The 19,064-nt window shown below is 37.0% G+C and overlaps 1 protein-coding gene across 1 annotated transcript; it reads left to right on the top strand.

The window, feature by feature from the left end:
- Positions 1-1,374: 1,374 nt before the first annotated feature.
- Positions 1,375-18,435, top strand: LOC125682999 (glucose-6-phosphate isomerase-like). The gene is made up of 17 exons (XM_048923651.2): positions 1,375-1,739; positions 8,016-8,106; positions 8,448-8,585; positions 8,803-8,937; positions 9,433-9,576; positions 9,822-9,893; positions 10,018-10,062; positions 10,491-10,544; positions 10,691-10,751; positions 11,116-11,195; positions 11,510-11,593; positions 12,784-12,946; positions 13,327-13,403; positions 15,993-16,121; positions 16,520-16,595; positions 16,742-16,808; positions 17,987-18,435. The coding sequence occupies exons 1-17, from the start codon at positions 1,603-1,605 to the stop codon at positions 18,105-18,107; spliced, it is 1,674 nt and encodes a 557-aa protein (XP_048779608.1). The 5' UTR covers positions 1,375-1,602; the 3' UTR covers positions 18,108-18,435.
- The last annotated feature ends 629 nt before the right edge of the window (positions 18,436-19,064 follow it).

Raw genomic sequence — 19,064 nt, 5'->3', positions numbered from 1 at the left:
ATTAAGTTCCAGGATCTTACAACTTGGTTCATTTGATCACCAAGATGAGAGGAAGATGACTTGTTTTTCAAGGTCCGGGGTCAAAGGCATTTCTAATTAAAATCAGATCCTAAGATACGCTCACAATCGCTATGTACAGTAGGATCTAACATAACCCCATAGGGGGTCACGTCCGCATGACCTTTCGCTTGGAATATTCAAGAGAACTATCACCCAGTCAGATTGCGCCATACAGACAATGAAAGCCAATATTAGGCGGTTCCTGGCAATTCGTAAGTTTTTACAAGTTACAGCTTAATCTCCACATCTAGCTGCGATGTGTTTAGCCTGGTACCCGAGGCCTTCCGATGTTCAAAGAACGAAGATCCTTCCTTCGTTCTTTGAACATCGGAAGGTCTTGGGTACCAGGCTAAAAAGAATCGCAGTCATTTCCCATGAATTGTGAACACCGACGATTTCATAGGCGACGCGCTGATTGGTTAACATAAAGTTCACATGAACATGACCCCTAGTCGGGTTATGTCAGATCCTCTTACGCAGAGTATACGGCGCGGATCCAAGAGGTCTGATTCTGATTAGATTTGGGTCAAAGGTCAAGGTCGTAGTATCTGTTACTACGTAAACCTTGTAGACATAATACAGATCAAACTATTGCAGCTAGGATCTTGCATCATGGTACATCTTGCATCATGGTACATTTAATCACAATGATGAAAGGAAGATACCACTTGTTTTTCAAGGTCATATGTCCAATGTCAAGGCCGTAGTATATATAAGTTAATTAATAGGAATACCTTGTAGGCAGAATGCAGACCGAACTATTGAGCCTAAGACCGTCAAACTTGGTACACATACTCGATCCTCATGCCAAGTGGAGGACGCCTTTTTTAATTCTTCAAAACCAAAGGTCAAGGCCGTAGTATCAGTTAATAGGAAAATCTTGTAGGCAGGATACAGGCCGAACCGTTGGGGCTAGGACCGTCAAATCTGGTGCTCGCACACCCTTTGCCAAGCGGGGGCACCTATTGTTTCTCAAGGTCAAAGATCAAGGTCGCAGTATCACTAAGTAAAAAATCTTGCTTTCGTTATCAATCATTCATGTAGTGAAAGAGTTCACACACTTAATTGTAATAATTAAGAAAAAAACAACAACAAAAAATATAGGGTTCTCTGTTTAGTAGGACCTTATTGAATTACAACCAATTAATCTGTGGTTAATTCCAGTAATGAAAGTAAAATGTACAAAATAAAATAAAGTTCTTATTCTAAAAAAAAAGTTACTGGCGTACCGTCACTAGGCCTACGTATTTCCGAAATTTCATGAATTCGTTTCTTGAAAATGCACATGAGTAATTTTTATGCATGCGTCAAATTACTCTAGGACTTCAGTTACTTAACATGCCCCACGGTTTGGTGAGGCTCCACCCCCGTAAAACTCGGGTCCTCCTGCCAAATATACGAGATCGATGCAAGATGTAAACATCCGATGTCTTCCGAATGAATACTTCCGAATGAGTCAAGGTGATTTCAGAGGAAGCCGGTGTAAACGAAAGTGACACCAGAAGCAGAACAAGATTTAAAGTTTGACTGTGCTTTTACACGATGGCTGACATCAAAAGAGGTCCGTTGGTTGAAGAGGCAGCATGGAAAGAGCTGCAGGCTTATTACAATTCCACGGGATCTAAGTTAAACATGTTACAGATGTTTAAAGAGGATGTAGCCAGATTTGACAAGTTCAGGTAATGAGTAATTTAAAGTAGATCTACTTGAAAATGATATCAGTGTTTATGTCATTTGATAGTTCAGGATGTAAACGATGTATACAGTATAAAATAAGTCTAGCAGAATAATGCATGATGGGTAGCTACAGAAATATGTGTAGGAATAATTAAAGAAGGAACTTCTAAGTCAGTGGCAAAACTTGCAACAACGTAGAAAAGAAGCTTGCAAGTTGCATGACTGGTCTTGGTATATAATATTACTTATGTTCTAATTCGTTACACTCAACCGAACATAAATAATTTATACTATAAATAAACACAGTGTGTAGGTATATAAGCGTTCTCAAGAGTGCAGTTTATTGACATCTATAAGTGTATATAAAAACATCTTCTTTGAAAAAATACATCTTCTGTTCTCTACAAAGAGAAAATAAGATAAGTAATAAAAGTATTCATAAATGCTTTGTGGATGGGTCACTGGGTGCGTGCCATGTCAAAATGCACGGGAAGATCGCCTTCGAATGGGGCTTATAACTTACTCGCAAAATCACGATAGTTGGTAAAATGGGTAGTGAAAACCGGGCTGGGCCAGGTCACCTTCATAATCCGAATTTTTTAGTTTTCTTCGTTACTTTATTTTTGTTTGATGTGAAACTTCTTAATCTTAATCTGGATGATACATTGGGTCTTCACTACAAATATTTCGGCATAATTTTGCTTCACTGTGAAAATATCAACGATTGTTTATTTCAGGTTGGTAAAATGGGTAGCGAGAAAAAATACACATTTTTCTGTGATTACAACTGATATATGTTACACAACAATGAAACTAGACATAATTTAGATAAATATTATGATAATTTATCACCAAAATGCTGCAGTACGTGTTATGTGAGTCTTATATATTTGATATTTACAATTTATTAAAACCCGGGTCAAAAGGAAACTGGACACGGGTACCCATGGCCGAATATTAAAATTCCGAATAAACCGAAGGCGTTACCTGTCACTTTCATCTTCGACGCATCCTGAACGTAATTCAGCTTCCCATCAATTACTAATTATGAATGGATATCACTTTGATCTCACAATTACGGTTAATTAATCAAAAACAGTAGCAACTATATCGGAATAAATAACGCTGGCCCGGGTCAACCGCATCCGGTTTCCTCTTGGCCCGGGTTTGGAAAAATCGCCGATAAGTAATGTAAAAGGCATTGAAATGGTCAAGTAATGCATTGAGTATCAAATCCAACTCTCTATGAATTGAAAAAATACAAGGTTTTCAGCAGTAGGTGCATATAGTTTACAGAAAATATGCAATAATGTGTGTTCTGGTCTCGCTACCGATTTTATACAATCATTGCATTCTTTATCTGTAGGTAATATTAAGTGCTAAATTTTGTACCGAAGACTGAATGTATCATTAAGAATATATTCTGTAAGTTTCAAAACCAGCAAAGACATATGAAGAAAACTAAAGAAATCGGTTTACGAAGGTGGCCCGGCCCGGTTTTTACTACCCATTTTACCAACTATCCAAAATCACGAGAAGCCGTGCTTCTCTTATTTAAATACCTGTATAACAGGTAACAAAAACTTCAATAAAAACCAATGAAATCTAACAATAGATGAAGGAAAGTATTTCAAACCACTTCACTGAATATTCAAGCACTCACAACAGCATGCCTTCACCAAACCACCTCACCGTGACTCCAGGCACTCACAACAGCATGCCTTCACCAAACCACCTCACTGTGACTCCAGACACTCACAACAGCCTGCCTTAACCATACCACCTCATCGCGACTCCAGGCACTCACAACAACCTGCCTTAACCATACCACGTACCTCATCGTGACTCCAGGAACTCACAACAGCATGCCTTAACCATACCACCTCATCGCGACTCCAGGAACTCACAACAGCATGCCTTCACCAAACCACCTCACCGCGACTCTCCAGGAACTCACAACAGCCTGCCTTCAGCATACCACCTCATCGTGACTCCAGGCACTCCCAACAGCCTGCCTTAACCATACCACCTCATCGCGACTCCAGGCACTCACAACAGCATGCCTTCATGAAACCACCTCACCGCGACTCCAGGCACTCACAACAGCATGCCTTCACGAAACCACCTCATCGCGACTCTCCAGGCACTCACAACAGCCTGCCTTCACCAAACCACCTCATCGCGACTCTCCAGGAACTCACAGTCATAACAGCCTGCCTTCACCATACCATCTGATAATAAAGACATAAATATAATCCAGGCACTCACAACAGCATGCCTTCACCAAACCACCTCACCGCAACTCTCCAGGAACCCACAACAGCCTGCTTTCACCATACCACGTCACCGCGACTCTCCAGGAACTCACAACAGCCTGCTTTCAACATACCACCTCATCGCGACTCCAGGCACTCACAACAGCCTGCCTTCACCATACCACCTCACCGCAATTTTCCAGGCACTCACAACAGCCTTCCTTCACCATACCACCTCACCGCAACTCTCCAGGCACTCACAACAGCATGCCTTCACCAAACCACCTCATCGCGACTCTCCAGGAACTCACAAGTCATAACAGCCTGCCTTCACCATACCATCTGATAATAAAGACATAAATATAATCTTTCTTTGTAAATACAGTGAGGGACAGGGATGCCTTACCACCACCACTGCCAAATCACCTGAAATTTGATCTCAAGTGAACAGCTCCAAATAGTCCCAAAGCAATCATTTTTTAAAAACTTTTTATCATGCGCACAAACAGTGGCAAAATATTTGTTTAATAAAGATGGCCAGTATATGGAAGAAAAGGAAGAAGAGGTGAATTCATTGTAAAACATACAATGATTGGAGTACATACAGTTTGATCAAAGCATCCTCTCTTAAAGTTATGGGTCATATAAATTATGATATTCCATGTACATGTAACAGGAAAGGGAAAATGCAGACCAGGATTGAAACCCAGGGCCACTAGTTCAAATCCAGGGCCACTAGTACTAACTAGGCCCCAGAATCTCTAGTCTGAATTGCTCTACCAACTGAACTATCTGGCCACTATTGGTCAAACCTGACTAACAGCCACATTTCTCCCGCCTTAAATGTTTTTGAATGAGACACACAAGATCTTCATCCCCAGGTAAGCATTTTCACCTGTCAGTTTTAGTGGCTGGTCTTCGACACCAAATGTAACAGGAAGGGAGAAAATGCACTGGATCAGACCAGGATTTGAACCTAGGCCCCCTTACTCTCTAGCAAGGTATGCTACCAACTGAAATAGCCCCTGGTTAAAGCTGCTTTTTTATAAATTCTATTAAATTGCATAAATACATTTTTCATCAAACTTGTTTGAGTTTCCAATAATAAAGTTTCATGAAAAAAATATATTACAAGAGTGAATATTAACATCACTAAACTTTATACTAGATAGATATTTTATCATTTTTATGAAATGCATAGGGGAAAAAATGCTTATGTACACACATAATTATGTTTTATATAAGACCCTTTACTGCTATAAATCCTTATCCGGTATCTCAATCTGTATTTCTTTCTTCCTATCCTTCTTCAGTCTCTCATCCATTACACCCTTTGTTCCCTAACTCCACACTATCACCATCACAAGATAAGGCATTAAATTTTTATGTATCATTTTATAGGAATTTTATTGCACTGATATTTAGATAGGTCTTTTTTTATAAACCTAAGTTTGTGATCACATACTGTTACTGGTATATAAAAAGACAGGGACAATTCTACTGCATATGAAGATCATATTTGAAAAAGGAAAACTAAAAAAGGAAGAAATCTGATCTCCCTTTGCTTTTCTATCACATTTCCATCCAATGCATCATTGATGATGTCTTAAGCACTTTTCATGTATGGGAATGTTCTGCTCACCAGAGTGAGCTTATCTGATCAAACTTTGTCCTCTACCATCAGCATTTTGTGGTCATTTAAAACTTTCAAATCATTTTCAACTTCTTCACCAGAACCATTGGGCCATTTTCAGTCAGCTTGAAGAGAAGATAATTGCAGGTAATAGGGTTCTCAGGAACCGGCTAAAAAGACTGAAGCTCACAGCATTCTTACATAACAAGACATAAATTTGTTCAAACAAATATGTAGCTGAATTAGTTGAAAAAGCTATCAATTTTCCTGAATTCGTATACCTGAAAACTTTTTTATTTAAAGAAAATCATAGTGGAATGATTATTTTTATGAAATACAGGGAGGTAACACGATGAATACGTTTGTTGATGACGTTGGGTACTCCTAAACATGCACACTACCTTGATGTAAATATAAAAACATGGAGTCGAAAAAGAGAAAATACAGTTGACCAAAGTAGTTGACAGATTAATCACTAAATAAATGGTTTTTACACAAGTGTGTGCAGTCTTAAGCACATGGATGTTGTTTCTTCAGTGTCCATGTTTGTTGACATTGAAATAGTCATCTGACTCTCTGTTGATGGCTAAGTGACTTGACTTACTTGACTTAATTCCTTCTCTCCTCGTGGAGAATAGGGCCATGAACAAGTCCTCTCCATTTACTTCTGTCCTGGGCTGATCTTGCTGCCTCTGTCCATGACCCAAAACCTAGTTCTTTCCTCTCTCTTTCTATTGTTCTTCTCCACGTTTCCTTCGGTCTTCCTCTCTTTCTTTTTCCTTCTGGTGTCCAACTAAGGGCTACATATGGGTGTGTTCTTTTATCTATCTGTAGCACATGTCCAATCCACTGCCATCTGCGTGTTTTTATCATAGTGCTGATCTTTGCTTAGCCTACTCCTGCTATCTCTCTAACTGCTACATTTGGTATTTTCATTGGCCAGTAGATCTTTAAGATTTTCCTAAGACATTTGTGCTGGAAGGTATCTACAAGTTTTTCATCCCCTTTTGTCATTTGATGGCTAAGTGACATGTACAGTTATTTGTAAATGCAAGTTTTAAACAAAATATTTAAACAATAAAATGCTTTCTTTGTTTTTTTGGGCCTCCGTGGCTAGAGCATCGCGCTCAAAATCACACGGCCTCTCACCTCTGTTTGGCGTGGGTTGGAATCCCGCTCGCGCCGGTAAGTGAGAAAGTTTCCCAGTTTACTTGCGGAAGGTTGGTGGTCTCTTCCCAGGTACATTGTATCTGGGTTCTCACTTCCACCAATAAAAACTGGGCGCTACCATATAACTGAAAAATTGTTGAGTGTGGTGGAAAACATCAATCAATCAATCTTTGTTGTTTCATCAGGTGATGAAGGTAGCTAGCATTGCAGAAAAAATGCATAATCCGTGTAAATGGGTTATGCAAATTTTTTCTGCAATGATTGCTACATATACCTTCATCACCCAATGAAACAACAAAGAAAGACATTTTATTGTTTATATATATATTTTTTTGCATTATTTAAAAATATAAACTACAATTGAGATCTAAAATATCATGTAGTTGACCCATTGGTTACGTTAAATGGAACAGGCAATGCACCCTTTCACCTTGATGACACTCCATATTTGGTAATGATTTTGCAGACAGGTGGTACTAGAAAACCCGGATCAAACTAGTTTGCAACAAACATGTATTCATTGCATGATAAAAGCAATGTCAATTTCAAAAGAAATATAAGAGAAAAGATTTAGTGAGTGTAAACATTTCTGGTTAAAACAGTTGTACAGTAAAATGCACTTATAACAAATTCACGCTTATTATCAAGTGATATTTATTCCCCTATTAACGGAAAATAATGAAAATCTTATTGGATATTATGAAAAATGGTTATTACAAACTGTTTTTTGCAGGCCCTGGAGGTTTGCTATATCCATGTTTTACTGTATAATGAAGTTTGGTTAAAACAAACTATTTTTAGCTGGCCCTGGAGGTTTGCTTTATGTATGTAATAGCATGTCAGATATTATTAATTGTTATTTATACTGGGGAATTATTTTGATTCGTGGGGAGATAACTCTACTTGGTTTAAAACAATGTTGAAGAACACGTAAATTCACATGTAAGAGTGACCCACGAAATCCACGAACATCAATCCCCCACAAACAATGATGATTCCACAGTTATTACAAGTTAATAATGTTTTTATCAAGTGGACAAAATTTGTCAAAACTTACTAGGACCAAACGTTCATCTTTGTATGTACAAGGTGACTCAGGTAAGTGTTGTGGTTTATGGGCCGCTTATTGTAAATCTTAGCAATACATATACCTTTATGTTGTTCACAGCCATTCCTGTCTGTAATTTGAAAAATACAAATCCTATCATAATGTATTATAGCCAGAGCTTACAAACAAAAGATGGCGATTTTCTTCTGGATTATTCAAAGAATTTGTTGGACAGCACAACAATGAAACTACTTTTTAAGCTGGTAAGTGAATGAGTGAATTATGTTTGAAAATGACATATAAAACACAAACTTTCAGTTATAATTTCAAGTGGAAGAGATGTACATGTATGCTCAAATCGTGTAAATCTGACCGCTTGATGTGTGATTTTAAAGAACTTGACCCGACTTGGATTTCTCGAAAAAATCTCGAACTTAAGTGTGAGTTTTCTTTTTTATGAGCATTCAAAATTTGAGTAAAATCTTAAGACTTAAGTCCAATTTTCAACTTAAGATTTTTTCAAGAAATCCAGGTCTGTTGTAATTGCCAAAAATGGGAGTGCATGTGGATACCATAATAAGAATGCTTTGTTATTGGTTTTCAGGCAAAAGAGAGGAAAGTTGAAGAAATGAGAGCAGGAATGTTTACAGGTGAAAAGATTAACTTCACAGAGAAGAGAGCTGTTTTACATATAGCACTCAGAAATAAATCGAACACTCCCATAATGGTGGATGGAAAAGATGTAAGTATTCATCAATCATCATTTTAAAAATTGGAAATAGAAGACAGCTGATATGATTTGAATTCATACAGTATACATCATCTTCCTGAAGGTTATGGGTCAGGCTTGGCTTTAAACTCTTTGATATTGAAGATATTTTCCAGCAAAGTATCTGGTTATATATAATTAATACTTGATGAGGCATTGATAAAGAAATTGACATTGAAGTATGTTTCAGGTAATGCCAGATGTAAATGCAGTATTGACACACATGAGAGAATTTACTGATTCTGTACAGAGTGGAAAATGGAAAGGCTTCACAGGGAAGGCCATAACTGATGTGGTCAACATTGGTATAGGGGGCTCAGATCTGGTGTGTAACATACATGAACATCTTTCATATGCAATCATTAGTATGCACAATTTTTAAAAGTTAAAAATGAATTTGAAACTCATTAGATTCATAGATTATTCACAAAGGGAGATAATTTGATATAGGTATTATATGTATATATATATATAATTTAATTTTACTTGTAACATGCAATTTGATTGGTTCATTTGACATTATCAACATTCTTTATATCGTATAAACAAAGTTGTTGTTTAGTCCCGCGATATGATGTCCTAGGAATGACATCACAATACATTTGGCTTTACTGTTTCCATCTTGTTGCTATGGCAATATTGATCCGCGTCATATAAAATTTATATTTTCTTTAGAATTATTCATCAAATAATGTATCAAATACAGTTTACTAAATGAAAGTATAAGGAATGAAAGTAATTTTTACTCATTATATACAATATAAAGTAGGTTGGGACAGTTTACACCATTTTATAAACCACTTCTATGGTGATTCTTTAGGGTCCTCTGATGGTGACAGAAGCGTTGAAGCCCTACAAGAAAGGCCCAAATGTCCATTTTGTCTCCAATATAGACGGCACCCACATGGCTGAAACTCTGAAAAAGCTTAAACCTGAAACTACGCTGTTCATTATTGCCTCCAAGGTAACAATTCTACTGCAATGTTACAGGAAATCAGGAATTTTTCAAGCATATACATGTACATTGTATGTGTAAGTGTGGAAGATTATAATGTGATCAGTTTGTAAAATTTTACCAGAGCCGCCATAATCATCATGGCAGTGTATGGTGTCATGGTGTGTGTAGTTATGATTTATTATATGGATTACGCAAATGGCAAAAAACATTGTATTTTGCGATACTTCAAAGTGTTGATCTTTCTTTTACAGACTTTCACAACCCAGGAAACCATCACCAATGCACAATCAGCAAAGGCATGGCTCCTGGAAGTTGCAAAAGAGGTGTAGTATAAAAATACCATGCATTTTCATGTACCAAATGTGTGTAATAAACACAGATAAATGAATTTTACAGTGCTTATAGTTGGTAAAATGTGTTGTTATTATTATTTTTTTTTTATCACAGAATAGTGCCATTGCCAAACACTTTGTTGCTCTCTCAACAAATGCAGTAAGTTTTGGATTTCTAATTTCATGGGTACCATACATGTAGTGCAAATAAATCTTGTACTTGTTTGTTATGTCAATTTACTGATAAAAGAAAACCCAAAAAAATAACGAGCAAAAATGTGTTAACTTTATTGTTAATATGTAACCACGTCTGTGTAATTTTATTGTTAATATGTAACCATCGTCTGTGTAATTTTATTGTTAATATTTAACCATCGTCTGTGTAACTTTATTGTTAATATGTAACCATCGTCTGTGTAATTTTATTGTTAATATGTAACTATCGTCTGTGTAATTTAATATTTAACCATCGTCTGTGTAATTTAATATTTAACCATCGTCTGTGTAATTTAATATGTAACCATCGTCTGTGTAATTTTATTGTTAATATTTAACTATCGTCTGTGTAATTTGTAACTGTTCTTACAGACGAAGGTGAAAGACTTTGGAATCGATGAGAAGAATATGTTTGGATTTTGGGATGTGAGTACTATTAGTTTTGTCTGAATTTAACCTTAGTTTTAAAAAAAATAGAGTTTGGTCCATGTATGCTACAAAGGTAGAAAACTAGATGATATGATGAAACCAAAATGGCTACATAGTAATGAATTGTTAATGACTTTTGACAGTGGGTAGGTGGTCGATATTCCCTGTGGTCAGCCATTGGATTGTCCATTGCCCTCTACATTGGTAAGTCTCTTTTTTTTTTTTTTTTTTTTTTTTATATACACCAGACTGTTTTGATTACCATGATTATTAAAAAGGGCATAGGATTACTTTGAGTGCATTTTAGACTGCTGTTCTTTGCACGAGTACAAATTCCTGCTGATCCCGAATGTTGAGTAAACATCACGAGAACGGGTTCAAAGTGCAAGAACTAATACCACCTCTGTAGGTAGTGTGGTCGAAGAACAAGAATACATTTATGCGCACATGTTCTCGCCATTCACTGCCATAAGAACGGGCACACGAGAACAACAGGAATGGCGATCTCAAACGCACTACTTGTGTATTTACTGTCTTTTTATAAATATTTTACACTGCTTACTTGTAGGGATGGATAACTTTGAGGACTTGCAGGCTGGGGGACACTTCATGGACAACCACTTTATTAGTGCTCCTCTAGAATCAAATGTAAGCTGCTTGTATTAATGAAAGTATTACTTAGAGTTACTGTTGATTCTTTATTTTTACACGCATGATTAATGTCGCAAAATGATTTGTAGACATCAAATCGCAAGAATGTGACTTTGCGAATGGACTATTGATCAAGTGTTTTTTCTCTGTATTTCAGTAATATAGAAATAAAAGCATGTAATTTTATTTTACGAATGGCATTTCTCTCTATAAATTACAAGATGATAAATTCCTTGTGTATATTTCAGAATCTACAGTAGATAGTATGTGTTTTGTATTGTTTCCACATCTTTAATTGTCGATTTCTTTAGATTCCTATGATCCTAGCAATGATAGGTGTATGGTACAACAACTTCTTCGGAGCAGAAACACAGACCTTACTACCCTATGATCAAGTATGTTACTCTTTCAACATGTCATTGCTAAATATGACTTCCTTAATTTCTATTCCCACCATTAGTTAACCAATTAATAAAAAGCTTTGTAACTGGTTTTTTATCTCCCTCTGGAGGCAGTGGAAAAGATGTAGAAAAATGTTCATGTATATTGGTATTTGTGCTTGTGTGGATGAAAGCATTCGAACTGTATCACATAATTATACTTTCTTTGGAATAAACCACTGGTCGCCCAGCTACCAGATTGGTTGTGCTTGTAAAATTGCTCTACAGAGTTATATATTGTGCTGGTGAAAATTACCTATGGGGTAGCACTTCAAAACAATTTGTTGTTGAGACTCCAGGTACATTATATTTTGAGTTACTATGGTAATGACTTGCCAAAACGGAAACAATTTACTGTTTGGTTCATTATTCGATGGTTTTTTTGCCAATTTCAGTTCAGTTCATTACACATTACTTTGTTTAATAAATCCTCAACAAATTACAGTTGCTCTCAAAAATTGCTTATTTTGCTTTCTCTGTAGTCATGATTTGGTTTATACCAACAGAGAGCATTACAAATTACTGTTCAGTGGTCACCATTAAATTGTCAGATTGAAAAAAAAAAAAAATTATTATGAGTAATATTTCATGTATTGCATCTTTGCATGAATAACTTTCTAGTTATTTATAAATTAATTTACAACTTTTAAAGTTTTCTGATTCACTTTGAGTTGTAATGTAATTCTGGATATACACCAGATACATTTTGTAACTGAACATGAAAACTAAAATATGAATCATGGTGAATATAAAAGAATATACAGTTGGAGATTGGTATCTCAAACACTGATACCTCGAATACCATGGCTATGTCGAAGTGATTCGGAAGTCCCAACTACTTATTCTTTCAGTATATTACCCTTGATATCTAAAATCCTCAGATGTCTCGAAGTTTTTTCTCGGTCCCATTGAGTTCGAGATAACGAGGTTTGTTTATATGATGGCTGTATTAAACCATTGAAAGCATAGGGTAACTAATGTAATTAGCAATATGCAAATTTATCCAATGCTTTTATTGTTTTTATAATACAACAATTCAGATATTTATTCCTTAAGTGTTTGATATCGCGATCTGTGTATAAAAATATTGTATTGTAAGGGTCACGTAAGGTTTCAGCCCTTAGCTTTACACATTTCTATTACAGTACATGCACAGATTCGCAGCTTACTTCCAGCAGGGTGATATGGAGAGTAATGGAAAATACATAACTAGGAGTGGACAGAAATGTAATTACAAGACTGGACCCATCATCTGGGGAGAACCCGGGACAAATGGACAGCACGCATTTTATCAACTCATCCATCAAGGTCAGAGATTCAGTCAAGTTTGTTTGATAAATAAAACTGTGTCATCATGACCTGTATTTGAAAGGATTCGACCCAGTATTCTGTGACATTACCTTGAAGACGGCGGCATTAACATACCCAAATTTGTTAAAGACTTGGTATTTGAAAATCATGAAATGTATAAAAAAAAAAAAGCAAAATGATTACAAATAGCTCAAATCGTGGATAATATTTTGTGTCAAATCATTTATTTTTATGACTTGGCCATATTTGGTGGTTTGTGGGTTGAATTCTTTGTTCTGTGTTTGTACTTTTTTGGTCGGGTGAGGTTGAATGTGTTTGACACAGTTTATGTATATGCACCTATGTTTAGTAATGGATGAAATTTTTGCTCTATTCAGGTACACGGTTAATTCCATGTGACTTTTTAATGCCAGTGGAGACCCAGAATCCAGTTCAAAATGGTTTACACCATGAGGTAGAATAATTCAGTATTCGAATTTGCATCTCCAACCTTTAAAAAAAAAGATTGAGAGAGAGGGGCTGATATTAGAAATGTGTAAAGTGAGGACAATTTTTAACCATTTGAGCTGTGAGGACAGAAGTGCACTATGAGATTAGAGAACTAAAATTCCACAAAATACTAAAGGTATAGATAGAAGATATGAGATCAGTGGGGACAAGTGGTGTGGGGACATGTCCTTACTGATATTCTTTATTAAATTTTTTTTTTTGCAATTCAAAAGAGAATATTGGATAAGCTTTTATACTTTATAGATGTCTCTATAAGTACATAAGATAGTGCATATTTTTTTCTTTACAGTGTGTGCACTATCTTGTAGACATTGTAAAAACAACCTCAATAAATAGGTTTCATCAGAGAGAGAGAGACAGAGAGAGATTAAGTGGCACAACTTTCATATACCATATAGCGAGTTTTCTCAGCAGGGTGATAGATTTGGTTTATTTTAGCGGTTAGATAGCTCTCTGCCAAATTTTCACCTGCCATATTTGCACACAATTGCAACTCCAGTATTTGCAAGAGAAATAGCTCTTTCTTGTTAGCCAAAATTTATTTGGCTAAAATTATTAGCACACCTTTGAGCTAGCAAATTGCCAAATTTTAGACCCGTGGAGAATAAACCACTATACGGTATATGTTGTACACACGGCTTGTTGAAATTTGAAGTTGAATGACACATGCACAGCACACTTACATGTACTGTTACCTACTACTTTATATGTGATTAGTATACTACTCAAAATTTGATAAGGATCATAGATATTTTTCTGTTTAAAAAATTATTAACTGCATAACTGGCAATATTATGTCAAAGTGAAATCAAAAACGTCTTCAATAAACTTGCACATGCATTTCATGCCATGGGAAATGCGTTTCTCATATCACAGTTTATGCTTTTGCTGCCATTGCAAGATTTTCACTCAAGCATCGGTTTCTGATTCTTTCTAAAATTTCAAACTACTTGAGTGTTTACACTACGTTTATCAACACAATGCCCCCTCAACGTGTAAGGCATCACCTGATGACAGAACAACTGGGCAGATTTATTGGAATGCTTGACGCTGGCTATTCACAACGTGACGTTGCAAATGCACTAAACGTCAGCCAGAGCGTTGTAAACAGGGCCTGGAACCGACAGCAAACTTTTGGTACAGCAGCACACCGACATGGGGGTGGTCGTCAGAGGTCGACAACCCAACGCCAAGACCATTTTGTGGCTCTTCAGGCACGACGCCATCCCTTCTGGACAGCAACCAGCCTACGTAACGACCTCCTGAATGCCTCGGGGGTGAATGTGTCCACTCAGACGATACGGAATCGGCTTCACAATGCAGGTCTCAACTCAAGAAGGGCATGTGTTCGAGTCCCTCTGACTGTTCGACACCAGCGGGAGCGATTGGACTGGGCTGAAGATCATGTCACTTGGACACAGAACGATTGGGTTCAAGTTCTGTTCACCGATGAGTCCAGGTATTGTTTGGACTTTACAGACAGGAGGCACCGAGTGTGGCGACGACAACTTGAACGTTTCCGATGCCAAAATCAGTAAACATGACCGTTATGGTGGTGGTTCCATCATGGTCTGGGGTGGAATCAGCAGGGATGGAAGAACAGATCTTCATGTCCTGGAGAGAGGAACAATGGCGGGGGTACAGTACCGGGATGAGATCCTCGATGTTTACGTCAGACCCTACGCTGGTGCTGTTGGCCCTGAGTTCATCCTGATGGATGATAACGCCCGTCCTCATCGTGCCAGGGTGGTGGAGCAGTACCTTCAGCAGGAGACAATTGTCCGTATTGACTGGCCAGCGTGCTCGCCGGACTTGAACCCGATTGAGCATGTATGGAACATGCTGCAGGTTGCCCTTTCACGCCGTAGAGCACAACCCACGACTTTGGCAGAGCTCGGAAACGCCCTCATGGAAGAGTGGAACAACCTTCCCATTGGAAACATCCGGGTGCTTATTGACAGCATGGCTCGACGTTGTCAAGCCGTCATTGATGCAAGGGGAGGCCATACCCGGTATTGACACTTCATTGCCTAAGTGTAATGATGGACTATCCCCCAAAACTGTGTAATTCTTTCTCTGGTTTGCTGTTAACTTTTTGTAATGAAATGCCTTTTGGTGTTGTTATCAGATTTCAAGCATTCCATATTGATAAAAGTTCATGCCGTTCATGAATTTTCATTCATAACCTGAGTAAACACATTTCTGAGTCAAATTTATGTCTTTTGTTATGTTAGTGGTAAATTACACACATATAACCTAGTGATCCTTATCAAATTTTGGGTAGTATAGTTTATAGGTCTTGAAGTTGATAGGTGAAGAAAGTTTAAAGTTAAAAAAAAGTATAAATCAAGATCTAACATGTAATTGTCATTGCAGCATTGACAATTTACATGTAGATATTGTTTGAGGAGATTAATGTAAATATCGGACACATGTATTTGTCGTGAATATGTTTTTAATCCAATTTCGTTCATGCCATTAAATCAGTCCAAATCACAGCATAAGATACTCCTGATCCCATATTGTTTTGTAGATTCTGACTGCCAACTTTCTGGCCCAGACTGAAGCTCTGATGAAAGGAAAGACAACCGATGAAGCTAGAGAGGAACTGGTAGCTTCTGGAATGTCAAAGGCTGACATCGATCATATTCTTCCTCACAAGGTCAGTTATTACTAGGTCATCAAAGACATTCACAAACAAGGCCATCAAGGACATTCACAATCAGGTCATTCACAAACAAGGTCATCAAGGACATTCACAATCTGGTCATTCACAAACAAGGTCATCAAGGACATTCACAAACAAGGTCATCAAGAACATTCACAAACAAGGTAATTCACAAACAAGGTCATCAAGGACATCATCATGAACATTCACAAACAAGGTCATACTACAGTTTTAGCATTTAGTAGTTGGTTGCATTTCATGACAAAATAATATACTTAGATAAATTCTACATGGTTAAAATATTGTTTATCTTTTCTTCCCCACTATTTTGATTATGAGTACGTAAGTAGATATAATCATAATGATGCAGTTTCAACATACTTTCTTTTCAGGTCTTTGAAGGAAACAGACCAAGCAATTCCATTTTGTTCCAGAAACTCACCCCATTCACTCTTGGTCTCCTAATTGGTGAGTCACTGCATGTTTAGAGGAGTATATATTCTGAATATGACAAATTTTTGATAATGTAATTGTAAATTTTGATTTCTAGAATGCTCATTTCTAGGTCAATAGATCATTGCTTACTTTATCATTTCTTGATTTTTTGTTTGTAGCAATGTATGAACACAAGATCTTTGTCCAAGGAACTATTTGGGATGTCAACTCATATGACCAGTGGGGGTGAGTTTTTCTCAGACCACACAATTTTCTTCAACGTAGTTAGCAGAGGATAATACTTTCAAGTCATTATACAGGGATGTGACTGAATTCCTCAGAAATCAGAGGGAAACTGGTCAAAACCTCACCCTACCTGGAAAAATATCATTTTCTGCCACTGTAGATTAAATCCAGAGTTTCATTTTTTTTGAAAATTGAGCAAATCAGAGGATTTCCTCTGAAAGGAGGAAAAATCACACCCCTGATTATAAGACTTTTAAAAATAGCACTTGCTTAGACCTGTATGGAGTTACTTCCCTTAATTCAGTTATATATTTCTACTTTAATACCAAAAATATCTAAAGCTACACTGTATACTATAATGGATTTTGCTTTCCAAGTGCAATGATTCAATATCTATAATGTAAACTGATGACCTGTTTATTGATCCAATATCTATAATGTATACTGATGACCTGTTTATTGATCCAATATCTATAATGTAAACTGATGACCTGTTTATTGGTTTTTTTTATCCCCCTCCCCCTTTGAAAAAGAGGGAATAATTATTGTTTTACACCTGTCAGTCATTCTGTAGACCAAGTCTCGTCTGCTTAATATCTAAAGAACCCTCTGCTTGATAGTTATTAAACGTGGTACTGTGGTTGCTCATAGAGAATAAATGATCCCTATAGATTTTGAGGTCATAAGGTCAATCCACTCTAGAAATGGGAAGATTCTGTCTGATCAATATCTTGAGAACCCTTTGCTTGACAGACATTAAACTTGGTACACAGGTTTACCAATTTCCCCTTACAATGCAGATGACCCCTATTGATTTTGAGGTCACAAGGTCCAATTGGACCTAGCAAGATATTGTCTGCTCTATATCTTGACAATAATTTGCTTAACAGATATCAAACTTGGTACATCCTAAGATGACCCCTATTAATGTTGATATCAATATCTTGAGAACCCTTTGATGACAGACATCAAACTTGGTACACTGGTACCCCCTAAAGAGTAAATGACCCCCCATTATTTTCAAGTCACAACTCAAATGACTTGGTATGTGGAAATGTCTGCTCAGAATCTTGAGACATTATACAGTATTGTGATTGCCCAGATTAGTGGATAACCCTTATTTTTCACTATCATTGTAGATTACATACATGCTTCAAAAACATTTCTTGTTATTCTAGTGTTGAACTTGGAAAACAGTTAGCAAAAGTCATTCAGCCAGAGCTTAAAGGAAAAGATCCTGTTTCAAGTCATGATGGATCTACAAATGGACTAATGAATTTCATAAAGGCCCACATGTGAAAGCCGCACAACCCTAGACATTATATTTAGGTGAATTTGTTGATTCTGTTGATCTGAAGTATAGCACATGTTAGAGGATGTGATGGTCACTGTGTAGCTTTAGTGAGGACATGATGGTCACTGTGTAGCTTTAGTGAGCATTCACAAGGACTTGGTTATTGTTGGATTGTTTTCAAGTTGACTATTTACACCTGCATACCATTGATTTCATGTTATACTGAATTCTATTCCTAGTGTCATAATCGTTTTACTGCATTCAATACCCATTTGTATATTTATTTATACAGCTATAACTTCAAATGCTTAAAAATAAATCCCTGCATTTTCATTGTTTTTCTTACAATGTGTCATTGTAAATTTGATTGTTTTATGTGTTGAATTGACAGTGCTACTTTGTCATTATATTGTAGCGGTCAGCAGGGTTCTATCGCCGTTGGCCAGTTAGCTCAGATGAAAGAGCACCTGACTAGATTCAGGGGGCCCAGGTTTGAATCCCAGTCTGGTCTGTTGCATTTTTTCTTTCCCTGTTACATTTGGTGCTGTAGACCAGCCCCTGAAACTGACAGGGGATTGAGATCCTGGGTGGGAAGACATTTAAGGACAGAGGAATGAAGCGGTCAGCCAGGTTTGTTCACTGGTGGCCAGAAGGCTCAGTTGGTAGAGCACCTAGTAGATTCAGGAGGCTGGGACCAAATTCCAGCCTGTTTTGTTACATTTTCTCCCTTCCCGTTACAATACAATGCAGTCACTTAACCATTAATACATGTACATACATGCTGTGATCCTAATAAATACATGTAGGTTGTGATCCTAATATATACATGTAGAGTTTGATCCTGATGAATATATGTAGGTTGTGATACCAATAAATGCATGCAAAATGTGATCCTAATAAATACATATACGTTGTGATCGTAATTAATATATGTAGGATGTTGTACTGTCCGTAATTGTCGT

The sequence above is a fragment of the Ostrea edulis genome, chromosome 1, assembly GCF_947568905.1.
Source record: "Ostrea edulis chromosome 1, xbOstEdul1.1, whole genome shotgun sequence".
In the NCBI taxonomy this organism is placed as follows: domain Eukaryota; kingdom Metazoa; phylum Mollusca; class Bivalvia; order Ostreida; family Ostreidae; genus Ostrea; species Ostrea edulis.
Note: the sequence above shows the minus strand (reverse complement) of the source record. Positions and strands in the feature narration are given on the sequence as shown.

Excerpts from the sequence above, each read along its gene's own strand:
- LOC125682999 (XM_048923651.2), top strand. The coding sequence starts at position 1,603 with ATGGCTGACATCAAAAGAGGTCCGTTGGTTGAAGAGGCAGCATGGAAA. Across the intron at positions 12,947-13,326 it reads TTATCAACTCATCCATCAAG|GTACACGGTTAATTCCATGT; the intron begins GTCAGAGATTCA and ends TGCTCTATTCAG. Across the intron at positions 16,596-16,741 it reads CACTCTTGGTCTCCTAATTG|CAATGTATGAACACAAGATC; the intron begins GTGAGTCACTGC and ends TTTTGTTTGTAG.